At 52.1% G+C, this 26,590-nt stretch overlaps 6 protein-coding genes across 6 annotated transcripts; 3 read left to right on the top strand and 3 right to left on the bottom strand.

Moving 5' to 3' along the window:
* Positions 1 to 69: 69 nt before the first annotated feature.
* Positions 70 to 8,612, top strand: CORC01_10573 (beta-ketoacyl synthase domain-containing protein; the record flags this gene model as incomplete). The annotated part of the gene is made up of 7 exons (XM_022622200.1): positions 70 to 393; positions 758 to 980; positions 1,462 to 2,208; positions 2,264 to 2,474; positions 2,544 to 2,749; positions 2,805 to 7,720; positions 7,773 to 8,612. The coding sequence occupies 7 exons, from the start codon at positions 70 to 72 to the stop codon at positions 8,610 to 8,612; spliced, it is 7,467 nt and encodes a 2,488-aa protein (XP_022471279.1).
* A 630-nt stretch (positions 8,613 to 9,242) lies between these two features.
* CORC01_10572 (ankyrin repeat protein) lies at positions 9,243 to 12,678 on the bottom strand (the record flags this gene model as incomplete). The annotated part of the gene is made up of 2 exons (XM_022622199.1): positions 9,243 to 11,286; positions 11,399 to 12,678. The coding sequence occupies 2 exons, from the start codon at positions 12,676 to 12,678 to the stop codon at positions 9,243 to 9,245; spliced, it is 3,324 nt and encodes a 1,107-aa protein (XP_022471278.1).
* Positions 12,679 to 14,484: 1,806 nt separating this feature from the next.
* CORC01_10571 (uncharacterized protein) lies at positions 14,485 to 14,919 on the top strand (the record flags this gene model as incomplete). The annotated part of the gene is made up of 1 exon (XM_022622198.1): positions 14,485 to 14,919. The coding sequence occupies one exon, from the start codon at positions 14,485 to 14,487 to the stop codon at positions 14,917 to 14,919; it is 435 nt and encodes a 144-aa protein (XP_022471277.1).
* Positions 14,920 to 15,755: 836 nt separating this feature from the next.
* Positions 15,756 to 17,003, bottom strand: CORC01_10570 (uncharacterized protein; the record flags this gene model as incomplete). The annotated part of the gene is made up of 2 exons (XM_022622197.1): positions 15,756 to 16,156; positions 16,223 to 17,003. The coding sequence occupies 2 exons, from the start codon at positions 17,001 to 17,003 to the stop codon at positions 15,756 to 15,758; spliced, it is 1,182 nt and encodes a 393-aa protein (XP_022471276.1).
* Positions 17,004 to 21,153: 4,150 nt separating this feature from the next.
* CORC01_10569 (uncharacterized protein) lies at positions 21,154 to 22,107 on the bottom strand (the record flags this gene model as incomplete). Its single annotated transcript, XM_022622196.1, has 2 exons — positions 21,154 to 21,761; positions 21,837 to 22,107. 2 exons carry the CDS (start codon positions 22,105 to 22,107, stop codon positions 21,154 to 21,156), a joined length of 879 nt encoding a protein of 292 aa, XP_022471275.1.
* A 752-nt stretch (positions 22,108 to 22,859) lies between these two features.
* Positions 22,860 to 24,338, top strand: CORC01_10568 (uncharacterized protein; the record flags this gene model as incomplete). The annotated part of the gene is made up of 1 exon (XM_022622195.1): positions 22,860 to 24,338. The coding sequence occupies one exon, from the start codon at positions 22,860 to 22,862 to the stop codon at positions 24,336 to 24,338; it is 1,479 nt and encodes a 492-aa protein (XP_022471274.1).
* Positions 24,339 to 26,590: the final 2,252 nt, after the last annotated feature.

Here is a 26,590-nt window from a genome sequence, read left to right as displayed (position 1 = left end):
GGGCCCTTACATAATCGGGAACAGAGTTCTCCACTCCGGCCCGCTAGGCCGAGTCGGGACCACGCCGCAATGACCTCGTCTCCCACGTCCACGGAGAACACTGCGTGGCTGCGTGCTGCGTTGCCATGCGGGTGCTTGGCTTTGCTGCTCCTGCCGCTGCTGCTCCACCTCCTGGGCCCAACTCGCCGTTGCTGCTGCTTCACGGTCCAGTACCCCAGTGGGATTGCTCCACCCCCAAGAGAAACCCCCAGCCGTCTGGTGCGGCGTGCCGGTGCAGGCACCATGGCAATCCCCCAACGTCTGGTCAGCCTCGACGACGACTTCACCACCTCACTGCCGAACCACGCCACCGGGCCCCCGTCCAGGAGGTTCGAGTGTTCATTGCGCCGTCATGTCTTTGGTCCGAGTCAAACGTCCGGCTTCTGCACTCTGCAAGCAAACTGCGTAACAAACTGCATACCAACCTGGCAGTGCCGCTCAACTACAAACAAACTAAGGCACCTCTTCACGCCATTCAGCATCGAGCGAATCAAGGGCAAACCGCCTTGAAGTTGATCATGTCTCCGAATCACGGTGACCGATTGGATGTGGAACCACCCCTTTGAACGATGAACCGCCGGGGCTGCTTCTCGCTGCTCAATGGACCGCATATCCCTTCTCCAGTGATGCTCGAATATAGCGAACGGATATACCAATTTGCCTACACATTACGCATAATCAGTTCATGAGGACTTGCTTTTGACCAAATTAACCATAGACATGGTACAAGCTTCTCGCCTCGGCCGCCACCAGGCCACCACCAGGCCACCACCCTCGTGCTGCTATTAACCAGTCCTCCCTGGTGAATCTGGGGGAGGCGACGTCGTGGTTAGCAGGGACTGCCGCTGCTCCGCTCCTCCGGCTCGACATGGGCAACCCGGCATCGGATGTGCCCTGGCAACTCTCCGTGATGGCCCATCTTCGTTCCTGGCCTGCGCCTAGTATGCACGTTCGGGATCTCCCTATGATCTACCTAACCGTCAGGCAAATCTAAATCACACAGGCTAGTCTGTGCGAGGAACTCCGGCCGACTTGGCGATCTGATCACCAACCAGTCCCTTCCATGTCAACCCACTCGCGACGGAGCGAGCACCATCAAGTGTGATATTTCCCCATGGCCGTTGATCAGCTAAAAACCCTACAAAGAATCCCAACCAGGACCAGGAAAGAAGTTTCTTCACACTCACTCATCTCAACGAGGCTTGGTACGTACTCCCATATCAATCCGGCCTGCCCTCTTCCAAGCCCCAAGTTCCTATCTAGAGCATACGCAGTCCGCCTTTCGTTTCTTCCTCCTCTTCATCCGCATTCTTCCCGTCTTCTTTGGTCATTGTAAGGAACGCCTAGAGCGCCGGAACCTTCGCTGTCACTTTTTTCGTTGCTTTCGACGAATGCTTGCCGAATAGAATCGACACACAACAGCGGCTTCCGCAAATCCTCCTCCTCCTCCTCCTCCACCCTTCATCATGGCGCCCGGCGTGCTGTCCTACTCCTCATCGGGGACATCGCCTTCGGCAAGTCCTGTCATGATGACCCCGATCGATCACTCCGATACCACCTCCGATGGCTTCACTAGCCTCTCTGTGGGGCCCCTAGACGGCGTCGGCCTCAACATCCACGGACAATCATCAAATGGCCACCCCAACGGCCACTCGAACGGCAGCGCCAGTGCTCATGCGACGAGCCAGGGTTACACGAACCCGGTCGGCGGCAGCGACGCCGGCTTGAAGCAGATGCCCATCGCCATCGTCGGTATGGCCTGCCGTATGCCCGGCAGCGTCTCCAGCCCCGCCGAGTTCTGGGAGCTGTGCTCCCGCGCCAGAACCGGCTTCACTCCCGTGCCGAAGGAGCGCTTCAACCATGAGGCTTTCTACCACCCGAATCCGGGCAAGACTGGAGCTTACCACGCCGAGGGCGGTAATTTCCTGGACGTCGACCTGGCGTCGTTCGATGCCCCTTTCTTTGGCTTGACAGAGAAGGAGGCCATCTCCATGGACCCCCAGCAGCGTCTTCTGCTCGAGTGCACATTTGAGGCTCTCGAGAATGCCGGTATCCCCAAGCACACGATTGTTGGAAAAGACGTCGGTGTCTTTGTCGGCGGCAGCTTCGCCGAGTACGAGAGTCACTTGTTCAGGGACAGTGACACGATCCCCATGCACCAGGCCACAGGTACGAGGATGACCCCTGTACCCCAAACGTTTAATTGCGCTAACATATGGTTTAGGGTGTGCCCATGCGATGCAGTCCAACAGACTCTCACATTTCTTCGATCTCAGGGGACCGAGTTTCACAGCAGACACCGCTTGCTCAGCGAGTTTGGTCGCCCTCCACTTGGCGTGCCAGAGTTTGCGTGCCGGCGAGTCAACTTCCGCGATTGTTGGTGGTTGCCATCTGAACATGTTGCCCGAGTTTTGGATTTCCTTCTCGTCTTGCAGGTAAGCCCGCGCTGCACGCTTGGATGCTTTTCGTCGCACTTTTCCCCTGTGCTGACACAGTGATTGCAGGTTGCTCGCAGACTCTGGCCGATCTATTGCCTTTGACCAGCGCGGTACCGGCTTCGGCCGTGGCGAAGGTTGCGGTATGATCATTCTGAAGCCTCTTGACCAGGCCATCAGAGACAACGACTCAATCCGTGCCGTCATTAGAGGTACTGGTATCAACCAGGATGGCAAGACGCCTGGTATCACCATGCCTAGTGGCGCAGCACAGGGTATGCGATACCATATTCACTTGACCATGAAGCCATTCGCTGACAACTTGCACAGAGAAGCTCATGAGGCAGATCTACAGAAACGCAGGTCTTGACCCCAATGACTGCGGTTATGTCGAGGCTCACGGCACCGGTACCAAGGTCGGTGACCCGATCGAGGCCACTGCTATTCACAATGTGATTGGTCAGAACAGATCAACAAAAGATCCCTTGTTTATTGGCTCAGTCAAGTCCAATATTGGACATTTGGAAGCGGCGTCTGGTATCGCTGGTATCATCAAGGCAACTATGATGCTGGAGAGAGGTTTCCTCCTCCCCAACCATGACTTCAAGAAGCCCAATGAGAAGATTCCTTGGAAGGAGTGGAACATGAAGGTCCCCGCCACTCAGAGGCCCTTCCCCAAGAACAAGAAGTACATCAGTGTCAACAACTTCGGTTTCGGTGGCACCAACGCACACGTTGTTCTTGAGAAGGCACCGCACACTGGGGCTCCCAAGAAGGACTCCAAGAACCTTCCTCCTCCTGACAACAAGAAGTCCAAGAGCACCAAGAAGATCTACGTCTTGTCTGCCAATGACAAGAACTCTGTCGGTGCTGTCATGAAGAGCCTCGTCGTCTACCTCGAGCAACGACCTGAGATTTTCCAGAATGATCTCATGGACAACATCGCTTACACTCTTGGTTCGCGTCGCTCCATGCTCCCGTGGAGGGTTGCGATCCCTGCCACTGACTCCTTCGAGCTCATCGAGACCCTCAACAGTGGCAAGGTCATTCCCGGCAAGGAAACCGAGCCCTTGAGGATTGGTTTCGTCTTCACGGGTCAGGGTGCTCAGTGGTGGGGCATGGGTCGCGAGTTATACGGCCAGTACCCCATCTACACTGCCGCCATCGACAGAGCCGACGAGTGCCTGAGAAAGTTGGGCGCCGAGTGGTCTCTCCTCGAGGAACTCAGCAAGGACCAAGAATCCTCCAAGGTTTCTGAGGCTCACATCAGTCAGCCGGCCTGCAGTGCTGTCCAGCTTGCATTGACTGACCTGCTTCGCACATGGGGTATCCGCCCCGCAGCTGTCGCTGGTCACTCAAGTGGTGAAATCGGTGCCGCATACGCTGCTGGCATCATTGGCTTCGAGGCCGCCATGGCCATTGCCTACCATAGAGGTCGTCTTATACCTATCCTCAAGCAAAGAAATCCCGATCTTCAGGGCTCCATGATGGCCGTTGGCGGAACCAAGGAGGAAGTTCAGCCCATGATCGACGCTCTCAAGCAGCAGCAGGTCAGAATTGCTTGCTACAACAGTCCGTCCAGCTTGACCATCTCCGGTGATTCAGCAGCGCTCGGCGAGCTCGAGAAGAACCTCGAGGAGAAGCAGATGTTCAACAGACGTCTGCAGGTCGAGACAGCTTACCACTCGCACCACATGAACCTTGTTGCCAAGGAATACCGCGAGTCCATCTCTGATCTTCCTCACCCTCAGACTACCGATGTTCGCTTCCATTCTTCCCTCTACGGACACCAGATCGACGGCTTCGAGTGCCAGGCCCACTACTGGGTCAACAACCTTACCTGCCCTGTGCGGTTCTCTGAGGCTCTTGAGACGATGTTGGAGCCCGTTGGCGAGCACAAGACCGGTGTCAATATGATCATCGAATTGGGTCCCCACTCTGCTCTCCAGGGCCCCATTAAACAGATCCTGAAGCACGTCGGAGAGGCTGCCATGAAGGTGCCTTACGCCTCTCCCCTTGTCCGCAAGAAGGATGCTGTCGAGTCTGCGATGGATCTGGCCTGCAACCTTATCACCAAGGGTGCCATCCTCAACATGGACAATGTTAATTTCCCCAACCTGAGGAAGAAGCCGTCTTTATTGACCGATCTTCCCCGCTATGCCTGGAACTACCAAAACAAGTACTGGCAAGAGTCCCGCATGACTCAGATGCACAAGTACCGCAAATCACCCAGAAATGACTTGATTGGTCTTGAGGCCATCTACTCCAGTGATCTCGAGCCCACGTGGAGAAACATTGTCCACTTGGATGACCTTCCTTGGCTTCGCCACCACGCGATCCAGTCGGTCACAATCTTCCCCATTTCTGCCTTCATCGGCATGGCTTTGGAGGCTTCCGCTCAGTGGGCTCAGCGCAAGGAGATTTCATTCGAGAAGTTCGAGCTGAGAGATGTGTCCGTCGTCAAGCCGTTGGCTCTGCAGGATGCTGATGTTGAGATGACCATCAACCTGCGTCCTCACCAGGAGACCAACCTGACTGCATCCGAGACCTGGAAAGAATTCCGCATCTGCTCTTGGTCACACGGTAGTGGCTGGACAGAGCATTGTGTCGGTCTTATTGCCCTCCATGGCACCGAGACCAACGAGGTGGACGGCAAGGAGCAGAAGCTCGCCGCTCTTCGTGGAGCTGAGGCTACCATCAAGGCTAGCGAGGGGCCTGAGGCTGTTGCTGTTGCCGAGAACGACATGTACGAGCGCCTGACTGAGCTCGGTGTTGGCTATGGCCCCTCGTTCCAGTGCATCAAGGACTGCAAGGCGTCGAACAAGTACTCCACTGGTAGTATCTCGGCCTACGATGTTGCGGCTGACATGCCCAACCACTACCAGACCAGCTCTGTTCTCCACCCAACCTTCTTGGAGTCGGTCATTGAGATGTATTGGCCCATTCTTGGCGCCGGCCGAACTGACATCAACACTGTCTACCTCCCTTCCTCCATCGGTCGCATGTCTATCTCTCGCGACATTACCGCCCTCACCAAGGAGGCCGGCAGTACCCTCAAGGCTTACTGCAAGGCTGACTTCCCTGCTGAGGCCCGCTCTACCAAGGTTTCCGTTTTCGCTACATCGGAAGCCAACGACCTTGTCATTGAGATTGACGAGCTCACCGTTTCTCCCATTATTGATGGAGAGACCGAGCTGGCCAGCAACCCTGCTCGCGAGCTTTGCTACAAGCTTGAATGGGAGGAGATTGGAACTTTGAAGTCGCTATCGGGCAAGTCCAAGACCAAGATCAATGGTGCCTCGGGTGTCAAGGTCGATGCTCCTCTCCCGGATGTCGACGTCGCCATTATTCACGGTGACTCCAACTCTCAGCAGATGTTGGCTAATGGCCTTGCCATCGCTCTCGCTAGCGCTACCTCAAGACTGCCTGAGATGGGTACCATGCACGAAGTCAACACCGAGGGCAAGCTCACCGTCGTTCTCACTGAGATAGAACAACCTTTCCTCGCCAATCCTACCAAGGAGCAGTTCGCTGAGGTCCGTGGCATGCTTGCCGGTGTTCAGGGCTGCCTGTGGGTTGTCCGTGGTGCCTATGACAAGGCTACCTCACCTGAGTCGAACATGATTATCGGTCTCAGCAGAACCGTCCGTTCGGAGACTGTTCTGCCCTTCGCTACCCTTGATCTGGATGACAATAACCAGCTTGACGAGGATGACTCCGCCGCTGTCATCTTCGAGATCTTCAAACTTGCCTTCGGTGCAAGTGCCTCCTCCACTAGTGAGCTTGAGTTCATGGAGCGATCTGGAAAGCTCTCCACTCCTCGCATCGTTCACGATGAGGACATGAACGAGTTCGTCCACCGTGAGACCAACCCCAGCGTTGTTGAGCTCCAGCCCTTTGGCAAGGACAACCGATGCCTCAAGATGGAGTTCTCCACTCCCGGCGCCATCGAGACGGTGCACTTCGTTGACGATGTTGCTGCTACCCAGCCTCTTGGTGACGATGAGATCGAGTTCGACGTCAAGGCTGTCGGCATGAACCTTCGCGACGTCATGATCGCCAAGGGCCAGATTCCCGAGGCTGACAAGCATGCTCTTGGTGTCGAGGCTTCAGGAGTCATCACCAGAGTCGGCTCTGCTGTCAAGGCCCACAAGGCCGGCGACCGCATTGCTGCTCTGACCATTAGCCACGGTGCCTACGCTACTCGCACTCGTACCACCGCTGCCAATGCCATGGTTATGCCCTCGAAAATGTCCTTCGAGGACGCTTCTACCCTTCCCCTGGCTTACTGCACTGCCTACTACAGCTTGGTTGAGCAGGCCCGCCTCCGTGAGGGCCAGCGTATCCTGGTTCATTCTGCTGGTGGAGGCATCGGCCAGGCCTCCGTCTGCCTCGCCAAGATGATTGGTGCTGAGATCTTCGTGACTGTCAGCACTGCCGCCAAGAAGAAGCTTCTCATGCAGCACTATAATGTTCCGGAGGACCACATCTTCTACAGCCGCAACACCACCTGGAGAGCTGCCGTTAGACGCGCAACCAACGACGAGGGTGTCGACGTCGTTCTCAACACTCTTCCCGGCGCTGATGCTCTGAGAGAGAGCTGGGCTTGCCTCAGCCGCTTCGGTTGCCTCGTTGATGTTCGCAGGAAGGATGGCTCTCGCGCTACCCGCCTTGACATGGGCCAGTCTGACAGCAACGCTTCTTTCCTGAGCGTTGATATCTTTGGTCTTGCCGCTGAGAGGCCCAAGATCATGGAGAGACTCGTCGCTGATGTCTCCAAGCTCCTGGCTGACGACCAGCTCCGACCCATCGACCCTGCCACCGTCTTTCCTGTCTCCTGCATGGAGACCGCCTTTAAGACGCTGCAATCCACTCAGGGTCCTGGCAAGTTGGTCGTTGTTCCTCATGCTGAGGATGTTGTAATGGCTACTCCTTCCAAGGCTGCCAAGGCTCTATTGAAACCTGACGCCACCTACCTCCTCATCGGCGGTACTGGTGGTCTCGGCCGCAGCATGTCCAGATGGATGATTGCTCACGGCGCCAGGAACCTCGTGCTCCTGTCCCGAAGCGGATCTGCCACCGGCAAGGTCAAGGAGCTTATCGACGAGGCTGCTAACGATGGTGCTCACATCACCGTCCGCCCGTGCAACGTTGCTGATAAATCTAGCGTTGAGCAATTGTTCAACACTGGTCTCAAGGGTCTTCCTCCCGTCCGTGGTGTCATCCACGGTGCCATGGTCCTTCGCGTATGTCACCAACCTTATCCTACTCATACGCTATATACTAACATCAACTTAGGACGTTCTTTTCGAGCAGATGACCTTCAACGACTACACCTCGGTCACCGAGTCCAAGGTCCAGGGTGCATGGAACTTCCACAACGCCCTCCAGGAGCGCCAGACCGAGCTCGACTTCTTCATTGCCATTTCCTCCGCAGCCGGAGCCGTCGGCAACCGTGGTCAAGCCGCCTACGCCGCTGCCAACTGCTTCCTCAACGCTTTCGTCCAGCACCGTCTCGCTCTGGGTCTGCCCGCCACGTCGCTCGATTTGACCGCTGTCTCTGATGCCGGTTACTTGGCTGACGGTAGCGCCGAGCGTGCCGCTGAGGTCGCCAAGAATTTGGGATCCGATAGCATCTGCGAGGCCGAGGTCCTCGCTCTCATCGGCGCGTCCATTTCGGGCAAGACCTCGGTCTGCAACCAACACGTCATCACCGGTATGCGCATCACGCCCAGCATCCAGCCCTTCTGGACTCCCGATGCCAAGTTCAAGGCCCTGCGCCTGGCGGCCGAGGAGCTCGCTGCCGCCGAGGCCGGTGCCAACGGCGCCATATCACTCAACGCCGCCCTCAAGGCGTCTCGCAGCGAGACGGAGGCCATGGAGGTCGTTTGCCGTGGCCTGGTCGAGAAGATTGCCGCCGTCCTGATGATGGAGATTGAGGATCTTGACGTCACCCGCAGCTTGTCGCACTACCCGCTAGACTCTCTCGTCGCCATTGAGATCCGAAACTTCATCACCCGCGAATTCGAGGCCAACATGCAGGTCCTCGAGTTGTTGAGCAGTGGTAGCATCCAGACTCTCACCAAGGCTGTGTGCAAGAAGAGCAAGCTTTGCGTCGGGTTCGATTGGAGCAACTAGAGACTGTGAAGTGATAGTGAGAGGGTGAGAAAGAGTTATGGGCATCATCATACTACGAAGACATGAAGACGTGTGAGTAGTGTTTATTAGATTGTTTATGTTTTGGAGATGTCGTCAAAGATATCATGGGGGCGCTTTTATGAGGATATGGATTGTACTTTTATGAGTTGAGGGCATGGGAAACAATCTGCTGGGAGGATATAGACAGGGAACATGTCGAGGTCACACGGGACACAAGGGCGATCAGAACCACAATTCTGCCATCTCCTTTTACTACTAGTTGTTATGAGTGAGTTGTAACAAATTTTATCTGTATTTCGTGTGGGAGCGTTATGGGAACTGAAGAGGGATAACATCGGTGGCAATGGAAACCGCACAGGGGATTGGATGGTCCGTGGCTGGCAGGCAGAGAAGGGGACACGGGAGATTGGAAATCATTGGGTTCGGCATTTTGGAGTTTTGATGTCATCTACATCTGTTATTTCCTTGAGCTCTCATCTAGTTTCGAATCGATTGTTATCGTATTTCCTTGGAAATCATCGAATGCTCTGTAACCTCCCTTCCATTGCGTGCCCCTGATAATGCCTGCAGTGGGAGTCCCAGATGATCAGAGAGGAAGAGCATCCAAATTCAACAACTCCTAGGCTTCAGGCCTTGCAACCTATCGTACAATTCCACGAGCGCCGGGGAAATCTCCCGCCTGTGTTGGGCCGGGGTTTCAGCCATCAGATCCATCGGCGAGCGGCCCTTGTCATCACATAAATTCAACCTCCCATCGATGAGACCCGTCTCGACCAGGTATTCAGCCAGTATCGCAACGTTCCAAAAGATGGCTTTCCAAAGCAGCGTTTGCCCAAATCTGTCGCGCAAATTCGGATCAGCTCCCCCTACCCCGATCAACAGCATGTTTGTTTCCATCGCCGCACCGATTTTTTTTGTTGCTTTTGCGCCTCCCACGTTTTCGTCATCAAAGATGGGACACCATATTTGAGCCACAATCGGTCGTCCGAATACATCCCTCGAATTCACGTCAACCTTGCCGGTCCGGAGTAAACAGAGAACAATCTCACTGTCCGACTTGTTCGCTGCGTACGCCAAGGGGGTTAGGCCTCCGTTGTCCCTGGCGTCAACTTCAATGTCATCCAGCTCCAATAGGTATCTTACTATCGTTGCCGAACCGCCGGCACCGCATGCGTACGACAAGGGCGTGCGTCCGTGGACACATTGTGAGTTGGTATCAGCGCCTGCCTTGTGTAGCTCTCTGAGAGCTTCTATATTTGAACGTATGGCTATGAGTCGGTAGATGGAAGACGTCAGCATTGTTTGATGCCCTGGCCAACCTTCTGGTCTGTCCATGCAACCTGTTCTGACGCTGATTATGTCTTCCCTCAGAGAATTCTTGCGGTCGTGAAAGGCGCCATATCCTGCTGCATAAGAAAACGCACTTCGACCGTTGCTATCCTTGACGTTGGCATCAATTATGCCTGTTTCATGAAGGCGCTTGACAGTAGACTCGTGCCCATAAGCTGCGGCAAAGAATAAGGCCGTTCTCCCGTTTTGGTCTTTGAGGTTGGGATTGATTCCATCTACCTCAAGCAAGAAGTTTGCAATTTCCTCGTTGCCATGGTTTAATGCGAGGATTAGAGGGGTTTGGCCTTTTATGTCGGTTTCGTTGATGTCGAAATGGCTTTTACAGCTCTCGATAAGATACTTTACAATCTCAAAGTGTCCCCTTTGGGCGGCAAAAGATAATATTGTTCGCCCATCCTTATCCTTGCAGATGTCTGCAGAATAAGATTCAATAAGATCTCTTATCAAATCGCCAAAGTTCCTTGAGACAGCAATAAACAACGGCGTCTGGCCTGTTTCATCTTGAGCGTTGATGTCGAGTGTCCTGTTGTCGGGATTGTAGTGTGCCTGGCCCTGGAGAGAGTTGCTCTTGTTTGAATAGGTTCCATTCGAAACAACCTTGAAGGCTTCTCTGATTCCAAAGTAAGCAGCTACATGGAGGCCAGAATAGCCCAGAGGCGGAACGTATGGTCGTTCAGGTATACCAAACGAGTTCTCGATTGTGATGAGTACCTGGAACGAGGCGTCCAACTTTTCTCGACTCTCCAGAAAGGCTAGAACATTGCCTCCGAAGAGAGATGATTCTTGAACGTGGTAACCCCAGTTCCGCGCGGCGTAGTCGTAAAGAAGGTGATCCTCGAGACGACGATGAAATTGCTTCCAATTTCCGCAAGGACCCTCGCCGAAAGCCTGGAACATGAGGTAGGTAATACACGTCGTCGTTACCAGACTGTCTGCTTCAGGAAGCCGCCGGGTCTTGTTTCTCTGGAAATACTCCTGCGTAGTGTAATGGACGAGTCGCACTACACGACTGTGTTCGTCGATTGTGAGCAACCCGGCGCAAGCAGAAACTACATCTTCCATCTCGGGGCGGTTTTCCGGATCGAGTTTGGCGGCGCCTCGCTCCACAGCAAGAGCTTCCTGTAGCTCGACCACACTGAGCGGCCTTCTTGAACAGACAATCCAGGACAGTGCATCCTTGGCGAGAATTGCCTGGTCCTCTAGTTGGCCTTCGATCCTTTCAAAGGCTTCATCGTAAGCGGTGTCGTACGCGCTAGAGCCGGTTGCGAGTTTTTGCAAAGCAGCTTTGACGGCTTTTGGCGACCTTTTGCCTGTCAATGACTGGAGATGGAGCTTCGCAAGAAGAAACCTTTCCAAGCTTAGCCTTCTTCTTTTCTTTTTTTTTGGGAAGTCGTCGATAATGAGGTATGACTCACATCCCATGAACGCTCTCAACAATCTTTGTCTTGATTTGTGTTTGTAATTCTGCATTTTTCATCACAAACGCTGGCAGCAGTCCCAGGGCACCATCCAAGTATCTCGCCACGTCTGCATCCGTGGCTCTGATCTCGAGAGTCGGTTCATTTTCGAATCGCTGCGTGATACTCGGGATGAGTCTGGAAGTGGCAAAGAGACTGATGTTTGATGGCTTCTGGAAGCCCGCGATGGTTTCCAACAGGGCATCGCCGGCTTGGTGCTCAATCTCATCCAGAGCGTCAATGAGGATAAAGGTCTTTGTGAGTGAGGCTGCCACGATTCGGATCAATTCGATTAGTTCGAGTGTCGATGGCCGCGCGTTTGTTCTCCTTTGGGCTTCGTAGAGGCTTTGTACTTCAACCGGAAGTGCGGGTAGAGCATGACACAGCTGCTTGAGAAGGCTGGCCAGGATATCCTTCATAGTCTGTTCGTGTTGCCGTCGAAAATTACAAAAGAGGTAGGCCACCCCGATTGTTGGATCATCGGATAGGCTCGTATGTAAATAGTCAATCACGACAGAGGTCAAGATTGTTTTGCCAGCACCTGGCAAGCCGGGGCAAAACAAAATGCTCTTGTCAGTCTGGACCCACGTCCTGAATTCAGCAGAGTCTATGAGCCACTGCCCGGTACCATCGCACCTCCGTTCCAGGTTGTCGCTTTGTTGTGCAGAATAGTCAATCGGGGTGATCCATTCTAAAATCCTGGCCCTGTTCTCGTCTATCCGCTGCGCCCGCATCTCATCCCTCGTGCATTTGACATGTTCCAAGGTGGCTGCTGTCATTGCGACGTTGTCAATAGCCACCATACTGTTGAGCAGTCGACATCGTCGTTGAAGGTCGTCCACAGCAGTGTGGGCTCGTTCACTCTGGAACGCCCCTTTCAGTCTTTGCCAGCCGAGACAATGGCCCTCGCTCTGCTTGTGCAGCTTCTTCAGCAGGTCTCCAAGCTCGTCGCTGCAAGTGGAAAGGAGACCCCGAGCGCTGGGGTTCGATGACGAATTTCCGTCGGCAAGATGCGAAAGTACCGTGGATTGCCGCCCTTCGAAAGCGTCTTTGAAATCCTGGTTTAGGATGATGTTCATGTGAGTCTCGGACAAGACTGTTTTCAGTACCTCGAGTTCACCCATGAAGCTCCGTACGTCGCTCGGCGCTTCTTTCCAATCTACTCCTAGCTTGACTCCGGCATTGACGACTTGGCCTACGACGCCGATAACGCCAATAATCCCAAATGGATCTGCCATTGCGAGCGGTTGATTACGAGTCCAAGCACCACTTTACCATTCGTGAGTAGCGGGGAAGACGTGAACGGGGATATAGAAGAACGTTGGAGTGCAGGCCACTTTCTTTTGACGTTGGCGGGGCTGCTTTCCTTGGACCCCCTCGTTGATGTGTCTGAGAAGAGTTCGCCTCGCGGAATGCCTAGGCAGGTGTGCTGGTTAGGCGTCTTTCGCACCGAAAACCAAAAGGGATTGGCGCGTAATTGCTCCCACGAGGGCTGTGGCGGCGCAGCATGCAGGGGGGCAGAATTTCAGCAACGAGGTTCACTGGCTGGAATTTCCACCGGCAGAGAGCCTGTTGCTCTGGTCTCATAGAGATGAGTGGCATGCAAGCAGGCTACCCGCTGGTGAGCGTGATTTCATTATCACGCTTAACGACTTCAAGTCTTTGAAAACTGCCTTTTTAGAAGGCTCGTATGGGCTGAGCCTTAAATATGAAGCTCGGGACTCGTTGAGGATCTGGCAACAACATCAGTACTATGTCGCTTCACAAACTTCTGCATTTGAAGGCAGGGTGAACGACCATCCCACTGCCGGTCATGTCACAAGCACTCTTAGAGGAAAGTTGATCACTGCACGCGGACACCAGTGAGGAATTTTGAGGCAGGTTATTTCAATGTACCAGCTCTTTTAAACGTCCGTCACAGAGATCCGAGCTTGAGGATTTAGTTAGGTTTTTTAAGGCAAAGGGCAAGGTCTATATGACATACCGACTTTAAGAAGAGATCATGTTTGAGACCAGGTTTCAAACCCCGTTGAGTACAACATAATTTACATTGGAGAATAATACAACGACAAATTCTATCGCTCGCCATTTATCAAGGTACGGAGCGAAGGCATCCTTCCAAAAACCAATGTACGAAGTATGTGCTTAGAACTGAACTTTATATTATTGATGATCGTGGAATTGATGACATAGTTGAGAAAGTCCCCTCCAATCTGTTATACGAGGCCATTTTTCGTTGGGAAGTAATACTTAGGAGTGAAAAGAGGACAGGAATGCCGGTGGAAACGTGACCAAGTGCAATGCTCCTTTGAATTCGTTCATGATCAAAGATTTTCTTCAGCCTATGTGATTTACAATTGGCTGGTAGTATTGAATACATAGCGATGCTCACGACTCGAGAAAGGTCCTCGTCGGCGGACATGGCATGAGAGGCCGCAGATATCTCTACCGGTCAACGGCAGGCTCTACAAAATACGGGTAAAAGTTTTGGCTGTATTTGGTTACCATTCATTTACATACAGCCCCTTACTTATCTCTTCCGGAAATCAATGAAAGTCGGGTAGGTTCACCGTATGCTTAACTGATCACCCGTGAAACCTGGCGCAGCTAGGAAAACATAACCCGGCTGAGGCCCACGTTCGTAAAGCGTCATGCCTTAGAGAAGTTGGACGAGTATGCCTAGCTAGCTGTGTAGATTCATAAAAGGTTTGATGACCAGCGAAGCCAAACCTTTAGTCAAATGGAAGTGCCTCAATGGTTGCCTTTGTGTGTTTTCAGTCTTGACACCGGCCTCGATCACGCACACTGCAACTGTTCAATCGTTCGGAAGCTTCGGTTTCAAGGCGGTGTGCGAGAGTCAAACTTACAAAATGCACGTACTCGAGCCGGCGAGCGATTACGATATCGCGACTTTGAATCCGGATTCGCCGCATGGATCTCCGAGTGGAAGAAGCCCTGCTGTCATTTCCAACTCCGGACTTGGGTCACCTGATAGGCTGTGCCGGTAATGTTGTCGGCCAAGCCCCCCCAGGCGGTCGCATCATATGATCAACATGACGCACATAAGATTCCTCGTGCATTTTTCTTTGGCACTTCACGTACCAGAGCTCGAAGAGCATCTCATCGAACGAGACACCCAGTCAGTTCTCAAATCCGGTGCCGACGCCCCTATCTCATGCGCGATATCCTCGCCCTGTCTGCTCGGCACATGTCGAGCTTCGAGCCAGAACATGCGGCGGAATTTCTCCGCCATACATTTCAGCTACAAACGAGAGCTATTTCATCATTTGAAGCCCCAAAAATCACGAATCAAGGAGCCCAGCTGCGTCCCCCTGGTCCTGTTCTCCGCCCTCCGCGGCCGTCAGCTCTGCATCGACGCACTTGCCTTTCGCAGCCCTGACTTTGACGCCTTTAGCGACTGCTACATCAACTTTGCAAGAATCCATAGAGATCTGAGGGTAGTTTTCAGTCGTGCCTAGGCATTGTTGAAGACGTCGGAGCTCGTTTCTCTGATGTCATTGGGTCTGGGCCCCGAATGTGACGGCATCTTGGGTTTAACATCCGCATCGCCAAACATTCCGCCCGCTGAGAAGAAAATCTACATGTCTACCGTCGAGCTGGTACAAGTCGCGCTTTATGATCTAGATACCCGGGTATTCCTGCGCCAGAAGCATCTGATTCAGATGGTCTTTTCCTGGTCCTTGATGGTCTCTGTAGACTTTACCCGGAAGATGGCTGATGGGAAGCCTGAAGCGATAGCCATACTGGCATACTATGCTGCCATTTTGCCTTCAGGTTTGGGAGATTGATGATTCAGGGGCGCAGGCATTGAATGTCATCTGCCAACATCTAGGAGATGAGTGGGCCGCGAAGGGTTGGCCTGGGCCCAGCAGACGGGTTTCTCAGATACTTCTTACGTTCCGTCATATTCTCTGAGTCCATTAATAATAAGGAAATAGCGCCAGTTCACTTGAGAACTGATCAAACTTCACCATGATCTTTGATTGTTAAAAACCCAACATTTTGATCCCGGTCCCGCGGCACACATTCCACAAAGTACCAGCTCATCCATGGTCGTATGCATATCATTCGAGCAGGTTAACACAGTGGATCAGGATCAGATTTAAAGCAGTGAATACAGAATTTTGTTTTCTAGATAATAATCCAAACGGTGAAGCCAACTAATTGTACAGACGCTGATTTGCTCGCTCGCTCGCTCGCTCCGTGTATGGTTTTTCTTGACAAAGTACTGAACATATTATGTTACAAGAATAGTACACGCCAGTCTGCTAACAATGAAACACGTGTTTTCTGCTTAGTTCTTGGCGTAGTCCTTAATGGCGGGCTCACGCTTAACCTTGTTGGGATAAGCAAGCACATTCGCCCCGGCATCAGCCAAGACAGCCTCCGTGGCCGAGATCTCAAGTTTGTCAAGCTTGCCGGCCGCAGGATCGAGGCAGACCTTTTTGTCGATGCGCTCCAGCTTCCCAGGTCCGTCATTCGTGAGAGCGTCTTTCAGGAGAGCGAATGCCAGTGAGTTGTAGAGCATGCCTTCGTGGGTGACTTCCCCGCCGGCCGGCGTCGCGGGACATGCTTTCTGGACCTCAATGTTGCTGACTTTGGCGCTGTTGCCATCCTTCAGAATGGCTGAGGCGACTGGGCCCGATTGCGGCTGAACAACCTCGTCCGTTGCGCTGAAGAGGGATGTGGTGGGGACTGGATGCATCGAGTTAGAGGCGTGAACTTGAACAGGTTGAGAGCCTGGGGGAGTAATAAACGTACCATAGGCGCTGTCGCCTCCGTTTGCACGAAGAGTCTTTACAAACTGGGATTCATACATTTGCTGATAGACGCTAGGAGTGCAGCTAAGGGCAGCGGCGGGAGTCTTGCAAGCCGCGAATGCCTCTTTGGTTCCATGAAAGTCGGGGCTCATTGACACAAGATCGGTCACGGCCTCTCTCGTGCTGGGCCAGTACTTTAGCGCCCACTGCGCGTTGAGGTTGCCTTGGCTCCAGGCAACGACGGCCGGCTTCTTGCCAGTCATGTCTTGAACGTAGTTGATGGCGTAGGCGACGTATTCCGAGTTCTCTTGCGCATCGTCCAGCGAGGCTTCTGGGATGTTGACCCAGAGGGGGTCGGCAAAGTCGGATTTTGCCAGCAGAGGAGCGAGATTCGCGCGAAATGTCGTACCGGCCATGGCGGCAGTGCCCGGAACCAAAATAACGGGCTGCTTCTTTGATGAAGCTGAAAAAGTCTTTGGAATATAGATGCTAGCCTTCAAATCCCTCTCGGATCTGGCGTACGGCGCATCACGGTCCGATTTCTTGGGGTAAATCTTGGACTTAGGATCGGGATTGTTGTTCTTGATGGAATCCACGTCTTCGCCGCCAAGGAAAATGTTCAAAGATTGGCGGTCGAGCTCCGATGGTCGTGACTCGCCCGCTGCGGGCTGGGCGTTGGTGGCAGCGTCACGAATATCAATATTCGGGTCAGTTACAGGCCTGGCGAGGACTTGGGTCAACCCCAGAATGAGGGAGACTGCGGCGGCTGGACTAGTCTTCATGTTTTCTTTGAGTGTGATAAAATGGTTGTTGGTTTGTTGCAGACTATCATTTAGGTTGAAGAAGCGGGCGAGTCGAAGGTATAAATCCTTTCCTCGAAATGGTGTTTTCTGGTGTTCGCAGTGATCGAAACAGAGAATGGATTACCCCGGTTGTATCGATAGGCTTCTGCCAAGGTTGAATCCTCATCACTTCTTTCATGGCCTGGGTTAGACAAGGCCATCTCGTAGACTTCTTGGGACGAATAAAAGCATTCATACCCGAGCGTTTCCCAACGGCGGGATACTGACGTCGCTTATGGTGATGACGAACTGTCACATCCGGTAAATCGGTCGGCCGGCTGAACCTGGCGAGGGTCCTGTCCAGGCACGACATCCACGGAACGCAAAGTATACTCGAGTGGGTGATCAAGGTTCTCCAATCGGGGTGCAGGAAACCAGGGATGGTGTGCCATACTGAAAGATCCCTCGGTTGCAATAGAGATGACGGAGACAGAGACCGCCTTCAGATGACGGCCGTTTGACTGTTGAAGCTTTATTTCCGTTATGTTTTGTCAATTGGTTTTCCGTGACATCATATTTCTGCTCATGACAGACGGCGATCTCGGTATTTTGTCCGGAATAGGCGATGACGGGTGGCTTGCACACCGATCATCTGAAGATATGACATGAGCCTCAAAAATTCTCCCACCGGAAGGCAAGCCTGTTTCGAATAGTCCGCATTTCAACTGATTGAAGAAAACAACGTAAATGGTAGTGACTTCACGGATTATGGAGATTATGTTCCGGCCTTGCTGAAGAGTTGGGACTTCGATATCTGAAGGTCCAGCCTCACGGAACGCTCATCGGGGCAAACCTCCGCTCTTCCCGCGACAATCTCTGTCGGAGCGATAATTCTAATTATAATCCACCCAATCCAATTGTGAAGCCTTCCGTCGTGCACGTAGTGGATGCAATGAGAACATGTGGTATATCGAACTACATTCATTTGACGATATCTCAATCAAGGCCAGTCTTCCAGTACGTAGCAAGAGGCTTCTGTCAATTTTGTAGTGTGGTTGAACAAAGAGAAAATCTCCACCACACGTGTTTGTCTTTTTATCTGCTGAAGACCTGTTACAGGTTCTAGAATCGTCGGCAGAGTTTCTGCATTTCGTCTGATGTGTTTTATACTGCGGTAAATGCCTCGGTTCTTCACATACTCAAATCGGAGATTGGTCTGAGCGTACTTTCTACGCGCGCAACGGCAACGCTGTTAGCCGGATGTCCGAAACTTTTATGCATCGGCACGATGCTTTTCGTGTGCCGACGTCGTTTCCGTATTGAGATGGATCAATCAAGTCACAGCATCACTGGTAGGTTCGTCGAGGCCCTGCCATACTTTAAAGATGACAACCTCCAGTGCTCCACCCTCCGCTCGCCTTCACCTTGGCGCGATTGTGACTGGATTGAGCTTAGAATTACGTCCCACTGGTTCGTCATAACCGGTAATATCCTTCTCCAGCCGTGAGGAGGAAGGAATCCAGATGTTTGATACGCTCGATTGCGCGTCTGGCTCAATATGAGACCAGGAGTCTGTGATCTCGACAAGTTAAGACGAGTAAGCCTCACCTCAAAGGGAGGCTGTCGCGAGATGGAGCGGCTATTCCGCGCGTCGTTTCCTTAGATGACATTGGTTGATAGGAATGGATACACGAATGAGGAAAGACGTTTCCAATGGCTTGTAATGAAACTGTCGCCACCATGTGTCACGGATAACATGTCACTGCTATGGAACGAGTCGATCTTCGATGCTAGAGCTCTTTTCGCGGTGATCTCATGCTGAACACTGCGGCAGTACTTCAATTTCTCTTCATTCTAGTTCAAGACTAGCGTCTAAGCAATCGAGATTCGACTGTCGTCGGGGAGACCTCCAGGAAAGGATAATGAGTGCAAACAGTGACATGACACGAGCCCCGCAGAGTCACTTCTTGTATTGTGGATAGATGATAATAATTCGCTCGTGCTTCGTCTCTTGCAAGGTACTCAAATATCACTACACGGTACTGCGGACATCAATTCTGACACCTTTTGTAGTTCGAAGACTGATCGAGATTGGTATGTGGTCAAGGTTCAATAATGCGATAGTAGCCTCGAGATCCTTCATGAAGTCTAAAGTTGAGCGTAAAGTTGCCTCTAAAATTGAGCATCAGGGCAACTTTACCGCATAGCCAGAGAGCGGCAGACTTATCAACTTATCAAGTAATAGGTACGAAAGTGTTCAGACGTGAGTGCCGAGTGATGACATCCGACAAATGATTTCTACACTCTCGTGCTATGAATCCATGCTTGTTACTGTGACGTTATTTGTGACGCACATCCGAAGAACCGAACGTGAGACGTAATCTATTTTCGCGAGTCAGGCCATATAGGAGCAATTGAGCGAATAGTACGTAGAAAGATATGCTGGATTCTCAAAAGATAAGGAGAAGAAACAGGACCGTTGCTCACACTTGGTATTCGAGCTAGGTTGATTAGTTTGTAATCGATGAAGTCTGGTACCAAAACAACGTCTTAGAAACACGAAGCTATTGTGATATCTAATGTCGAGTCAATAGAAAGTTGCCAGTCTAAGGCTTGGCGCCCACTCAAGCTTCATCAGAGCAAGCCACACTTTTGAAACTACAATATAGTAGCTGATATCCAGGTAGCAGGCTGTATCAGCCATTCTAATCAAGACCATGTCGATATTCCCAGTCTTGGGTTCTTACGATGGCATTTACAGTACAGGGGAAGATACTTGCCCCCTGGGTAGGTAGGAAGGGAATAATGGCCTGCAAGCATCTTACCCGCTGCCGACTAAATGCGACACTTACGAGAAAGCAACACAAAGCTCACAAAACTCTTATCTACATAGCATCACTTTTGCTTTGAACAAGTCTCACGATCATGAAAGGGAAGAAGTCGAGAAATATGATGTAATAAGGAACCAAGGGGCCAGTCGGCAGCTCCTTTCACAGGGCAGGCTACGTCTGCCTGCTTTTAGCACAATCGCCTTTGTACCTGCATCTAAGCCGCCACCCCGCCATCCCGTTTCCTCCCCGTCCCTCATTGTTGAAGGAAGCATGTAGTGATACAGCATCCATTGGGGTTTGAATAAAGTTATCAGTAGCATGTTCTTGCTAAGATGACGCATACTGTCTGTTCTTCTACCTACTTTGGTACGGATACACTGGTAAAGTAGTAAGTGACTCTACAGAAAGTGGGGGGGTCGTCGCACTTCTGTTGTCTACCTTTTTGTCTCCAGACTCCTGAGGCCTCCATGCTTCTTCCTGACTTTCTGATTCGGCCAAAATTTTTGCAGTCTCGGCGTCTTCACTGTGGATTAGTGGAACGCTCGATGGCAGGACCGATCCCCCTGTCTCAAATGCAACTCGGGTGGCTGGAGAAGTCGTGGGCGAATTAAGTCAATAAGTATCCGTACTGCGGTGAGAGAACAGCCAACTATCCCTGTTGGATCCACTCTTTCTGCCCCTCCCTTTCCTACCTTATCCATCTACGGGTTGCCTAGATCATAGACGTTAGGCACCGAATGGTGTGAGTGTCTTGAAAGAAAAGGTCATCTATAGTCCGTAGTATGCTCATACATTGTAAGGCACGTACATTTACTGAGATGGCAGGTCAATCAGTATCTGCCTGATTCCCAGGCTTCCTGGCCGATACACTCCCTCCGCCACCAGACATACTTGACCTTGTGATACATTAATCTCCCTTCTTCTTTTTGAGACATCATCACTTATTGTGATAGGCCAACTCCACAACATTGCGCCTCCGAATTTCGCCCGAGTCCCGCGCTAGTACAATCAGAATGCCACCCCTGGTATCCGTAAGCTGACTGCAGACGCGCTTACCGTGACCCACGCGGTGTGAAAAAATACTTCGCCCCTTTTAGATTTCCGCTTTAAGAATGATAAAGTACCATAACGAACCACTAGCAATTTTAATGATCAAAAAAGTCCGATATAGAATTCCAAACTTATTAATTACATAGTCGTCTTTTTTCCTAAAGAAAAAAAAGAATCATTTGGGTATAATACCTTGGGAGTTAAGGACAGTACGCGATTTCCTAAGGGGTGCTATTTTCGTCACACCGCGTGCCGTATCGTCTTTGCTATTATCGCATCTCCCGCACCTCCGATCCCATGAGTTCTTGTGGGCTATCATCAGCCGATGCCATCTCGTGCATCTCGTACCTCCTGTCCTGACCCCGGTTCCGGAAATCTGCATCTTGCCCGTATTGATACGTGCTGTTCTTGGCGGCATAATCCTCTTGCGCATCGTGATAGAAATTTGTGACGGGGGCGACCGATCCCGGAACCTCGCGCTTATTGCGTCTCTTTGCACGGAGGAAAATCCAGGTTGCCACGGCTGCTACGATGGCAGCGAGCGGGATGCCGACTCCGAGTCCGACTTTGAGTGCGAGAGATTCGCCGTCGCTGGAGTTTGAGCCGTTGGCAGGGCTGGTGGTTGAGGTTGGGCTATTGGACGTCGTCTCTGCGCTGGTTGCTGATGTAGTTGTCGCCGTCGCTGTACTGCTCGAAGTGGTCGAGGTCGGAGGGGCGGAGACCCGGTTGCCATTGTCATCGAGGTAGGTAATGCGCGAGGCGTTGTCGCAACACCCGGTTTCGCCATCTCGGCAGCAATATTTGCCTATGCTCTCATCGCAAATTTCTACCCTTGGATAAACGCCATTCTGCAAGCCCGTGTTTGAGGCCGTTTCCTCTGTTGATAAAAACCATCATGAGTAGATGTAATTTGCTAATTACAGCATAGACCACGCAGGAACAGCCTACTTACCAAAAACACAGATCTCTGCGCAATTGCTGGACCAAGGGTTCTTCAGACAAGGTCCGCGAATCAATATGTTTGGGGCGTTTTTAGCACTAGAACAGAGTCGGTTCGGTAGGCATGTGTCACTTGATCCGCAACACGCATCGGATCCGCTGCATTGTTGCTGATCGGTCGCTTTTTGTCCCCTATAGTTGTAACAATCGATGCCGTTGGAAAGCGAGGCAAAAAGCGCCAGCAGGCAGAAAAGGCTCAAGATGATCCCAGCCGGTCTCGACATCGTGGTGACAAGGTGAAGGCTTGGGATCCGGGGACAAGGGCGAGCGAGGAGCGCTGAAAAGAGGGGATGGGAACTGGACAGAAGACAGACACTGGAATAAGATGAAAAGAATGAGTGGGAGTGTCAGGAAATAAGAGGTAGGTTGCAGAATCAGGCTGTGGGTGGATTCCAACCAGCCACAACTCGATGGACTCCATGGCTTCCAGATTTGGAAGCACCCGGTAACATAATGCTGCAGGAGTGGCAGGGAAGGAGGGAAGGATTCTCGCCTCCGCTGAAAGTCTCGTTTACGTGTGACTGCCAAGTGCTGTGCCGCCCCGTCGCATCTGTGTACATTGCAGTGGAACGGCTGGAAGGTTTTGTTGGTGAGCATTTATGTGTAAAAAGGAACAGCCGTCAAGGCCCAGCCTGGTGTCTTTGAGACATGCTTTGCTGGTAGCTGTCGATCCAACTTGCTGGACCAAGTTACCAATCTAGGATGTACGTACCTGCCATGTGTACGCGCCTTGTTCGTTGCACACCACCGGCACGACAGCGGCGGCTTGCGTACGTAATCCACCTTTGGCGCCAACTTGGTAGGATAAGCTAAGTATGACGGGCACCCTCACCCACACACCTCACCCTCACCTTTCCTCCAACTTCTGGAATTGCTTCATTCATTCTCACGCGACAACTACGCCGCCAAAAGAATCCTTCTTTTTCACGTCTCAGTCGCGCCTTGCGACTTGTCGGCTGGCATGGTCGTCATAGCTATGCCATCCTCGCGGGTGGCAACAGCTATTCTTTTCGCCTGTCTTTTATTTATGTTCTTGTATTCCACCTACATCTTTGCTCCCTCCTATCATCCGACGTCGCCAAACAAGCCTCCATTGGCGCAATCGCCGACGCATCCACCGCAACATACCGAGAAGCCCAAAGTACACGACGGCCCGACGGCATGGCAGAAAGAAGCCGAGTCCATCATCAGTCAAGCCAAATTCTTAATTGGCGATCCCATCCAGCCTCCGTACAAATTCAAATTCTACGAGCTGGGTCAGCGTACCAAGACGGCCCGGGAATGGGTCAAATTCCTAGACAACGCACCAAAGACAGAGAACACCGAGCTTCTTCTCGAGGCCGTAGAGGGCGCCATCGCATCCTTCTTCCCTTTCATCCAGCACTCCCCGAAGCATCCTGATAGCAAGACACCTTTTTCAGATTTGCGTTCCTCCCTTGTCCCCGGGTCACGTGGCCTTGTCATTCCGACAGGCAAGGGAACCATGCGATATGCGACGCACCTCATTGGCGCTCTCCAGGACATCCTGTACTGCAACATGACGATCCAAATCGTCTATGCCGGGGACGAGGACTTGCCACCTGAAGACCGCGAGAAGCTGCAGTCCCGATTCAAGGAAGTTCAATTCTTGGACGTCCTCAGCGTCGTTGACGATACGACCCTGCAGCTTGCCAAGGGCGGTTGGGCTATCAAAGCCTTTGCGGCTTTATACGCGCCATTTGAAGAGGTCATCCTCTCAGATGCTGACTCCGTCTTTGTTCAAGTTCCAGAGTCGCTCTTCTTGGATCCCTTGTATGAGCAGACTGGTGCCCTCCTCTTTCACGACCGTTTGCTTTGGCAACACGCCTTTGCCGAGCGTCACCAATGGTGGAGGTCGCAGATTCACGAGCCTAGCGCTACCCTCAACAAGTCACTCGTTTGGACCGAGGACTATGCCGAAGAGGGCGATTCGGGCGTGGTTATCATGGACAAGTCGCGCCTAGACGTGCTCATGGGTCTCCTCCACGTGGCGTGGCAAAATACGTACGACGTGCGCGAGGAGGTCAGCTACAAGATTACATATGGCGACAAGGAGACTTGGTGGTTTGGTCTCGAGCTCACCGGGGCGAGCTATGCGTTTGAAAAGCACTATGGCTCCATGGTTGGTTGGTTCAAGGACAAGGTCAACGACGCAGTCGAGAGGATCTGCAGCTTCGTGATTGGACACGTCGACGAGCGGGACAATCTCATTTGGTACAATGGAGGCCTTTTGAAGAACAAAAAGGTCGACCCGAACGAGTTTGGGCTTCCGACGCATACCGTCGTCGATGGGACGTGGGAGAAGGGCGGGGACCGTACTCAGATGAGCTGCATGGTCGGGAACAACGTCAAGCCCCTGAATAAGGATATGCAGTGGGTTTTGAATCGTTCCATCACTCTGGCGCAAGAGCTGGATACGCATTTTGGTTTCGTTTAGATGTTTGGGATGTGGGCTGGAGAAGAATAGGCTTTGGCATAAACCTCATTGTCAAACGAGTCAAACGAGGCCAGGTTTGGTCTTTCATGTATCACGAGAGAATGCTAATGGTGCTGGGGTTCGTTTACCAGAGCTCTAGCCATTTCACAAAAGCAAGACTTGATGTCACTGGTCCCAGTGTGTTGGGTCATCAGTCACACACACACACACAACGGTTCCGGATGAACCGGCCACACATCACAACTTTGTAGCTCTGCTGACCACGGTCCGCAGGTGATGGCACCAAGGTGTACGGATACCTGTACAGCATATAAATCGGTGGGCGGGTCGGTACCGACGCCAATGCTAGTTCCTACGCTTATCTCTCTACCTAGTGCTGCCAGAACTCTAACCCTAAAATTTCCGGCTACATTGACCATTTGTGGGGATGCTGGGCCTACCCGAGCACGGAATCCGGCACCACCGGGCCGGCCAGCGGAGATGGCACCGACCATCTCAACAACACCGCATCTCCGTTGCCGACGTCGATGCTTTATAACGCCGAATACCCTGCCTTGAACTCCGAAATTCATCCACCCGTGATGCGGAGGTGACTATCACTTTGGACGCAGAGAAGAATCTTTATTATCGGTTACAAAACTAAATCTTGGCGGCTTCGGGATCATGCTCGACAGGGAGAAAATTCAAAACTCCCAGTTCCCCATGATCAACTACATATTACGTTGGTGCCTGAACGGAAGCAATGTTGCAGCAAGACTCTCTCAGGGCCGAAATTCAGCAACATTATTAGGGTTGTTATTACTCCTCCGTCAGATGGGTCGGATGTAGAGCGTGTGGCACACAAATGAGGAAGTCAGCAGAGGGTCACTCAACGAAGGCATCTCGAGGCAAGGTACGGGTAGTTGGCATCGTTTGAATCTGGCCGGGCCTTTAGAAATGGCTCTAATAGGGGAGTTTTAACTTCGTTATATGACTAGTAGGGGCCCACTAGAGGATCCCTAATCAGGCACCTGACATCGAACATGTTGATAAATTTGCGTGGCAGTACAGGTATGCATCTTCTTAGGTCATTGCCACTTGCCACGACGTATGCAGAATTAAAGGTTATGGGAGATGTGTCAAGTAATCCCCCATGGGTAGCAGCATGCAACTTTTATCTTGCCAAGCTGCTCCAGGTTCATGACCAAAGATATTGGTAGTCGCGGGGTGAAGACAGGGCGAGCGCGGGGCCAGCCTGAAAAGGCGGAGCGGCCCGAGGCTAAGTAAACTACCTTATGTGTGTCATGCCAACGGAAGATTTCTGTCTGCATAAAGCATGCAACTTGTGAGTTGTGATTTATATGCTCGCACAACTTGGATCTCAAGAATTCTGATCATAGAAATTTCTCCATAATACAGTGTTGCACGTAGGCTTTTACTCTTGATTACGATGAGTTGTGTCCGAGGTCACTCTTGTGTGAACCACTTCATCAAGTCGTACACTATTTCTACGTAATTTCGGTCCCTTGAGGAACTGGCTCAGAAAGAACAGTGAGAGACGGCGGCATCATATGGTGCTGCTTGCTACAGCCCCAGCCACCGTCCACAACAAACGCCCTTCCAGGTCTCCGTAGTAGGTAATTTGATATTTGTAAGCACGTGGCGGACCTTGAAACCTAGAGTAAAGATGGGCACGTCATCCTCGTGCACCGCATAACGGGACTGAAGCTTACTCGTCGGGATTTGCACCGTATCGCAGATGCAGAATCGTTTGACGCTTGGAAAAGCCTTGTGCAGTCTCTGCAGAAAGCTCTCACACACTTCTTTCGCGGCCCGAAGTCATGTCCCGTCAAGGACGACGTCAAGAGAGTGGCCATACGAGACGAGAGAAACAAGGCGCTGCTTTATACCCATGCCGAAGCTGGGGGAATGCTATAACAACAGCCTGATAATTATCCTCTGATAAACTACACCAAGATTCTTTTTCTGGGAAGAATCGTCAGCTGCACGGTTACAATGTTTCCCTGAATACCCTGGTTCGAGGCAAGTGGAGTGAATCCGAGAATGCGTGCGAGAGAATTGAAAGCCACAGAACCCATGAAGCTGATGCTGCCCGACATCTGCGGCATGGTCTTTCTTTACGGGCTCTCTAGATGATAAACTTGAGCTTCCATCTACTTCCGTCTACAAATATGATATATTTCGATAAAGAAGGCGGAACATGAGGCCTCCGACGGCCCAAGATTGAAATTTACTCTCCATACGCCGAAGCT

The sequence above is a fragment of the Colletotrichum orchidophilum genome, assembly GCF_001831195.1.
Source record: "Colletotrichum orchidophilum strain IMI 309357 chromosome Unknown Scaffold_106.1, whole genome shotgun sequence".
NCBI classification, from domain to species: domain Eukaryota; kingdom Fungi; phylum Ascomycota; class Sordariomycetes; order Glomerellales; family Glomerellaceae; genus Colletotrichum; species Colletotrichum orchidophilum.
The sequence above is the reverse complement of the archived record's forward strand: the minus strand, read 5'-3'. Positions and strand labels throughout refer to the sequence as shown.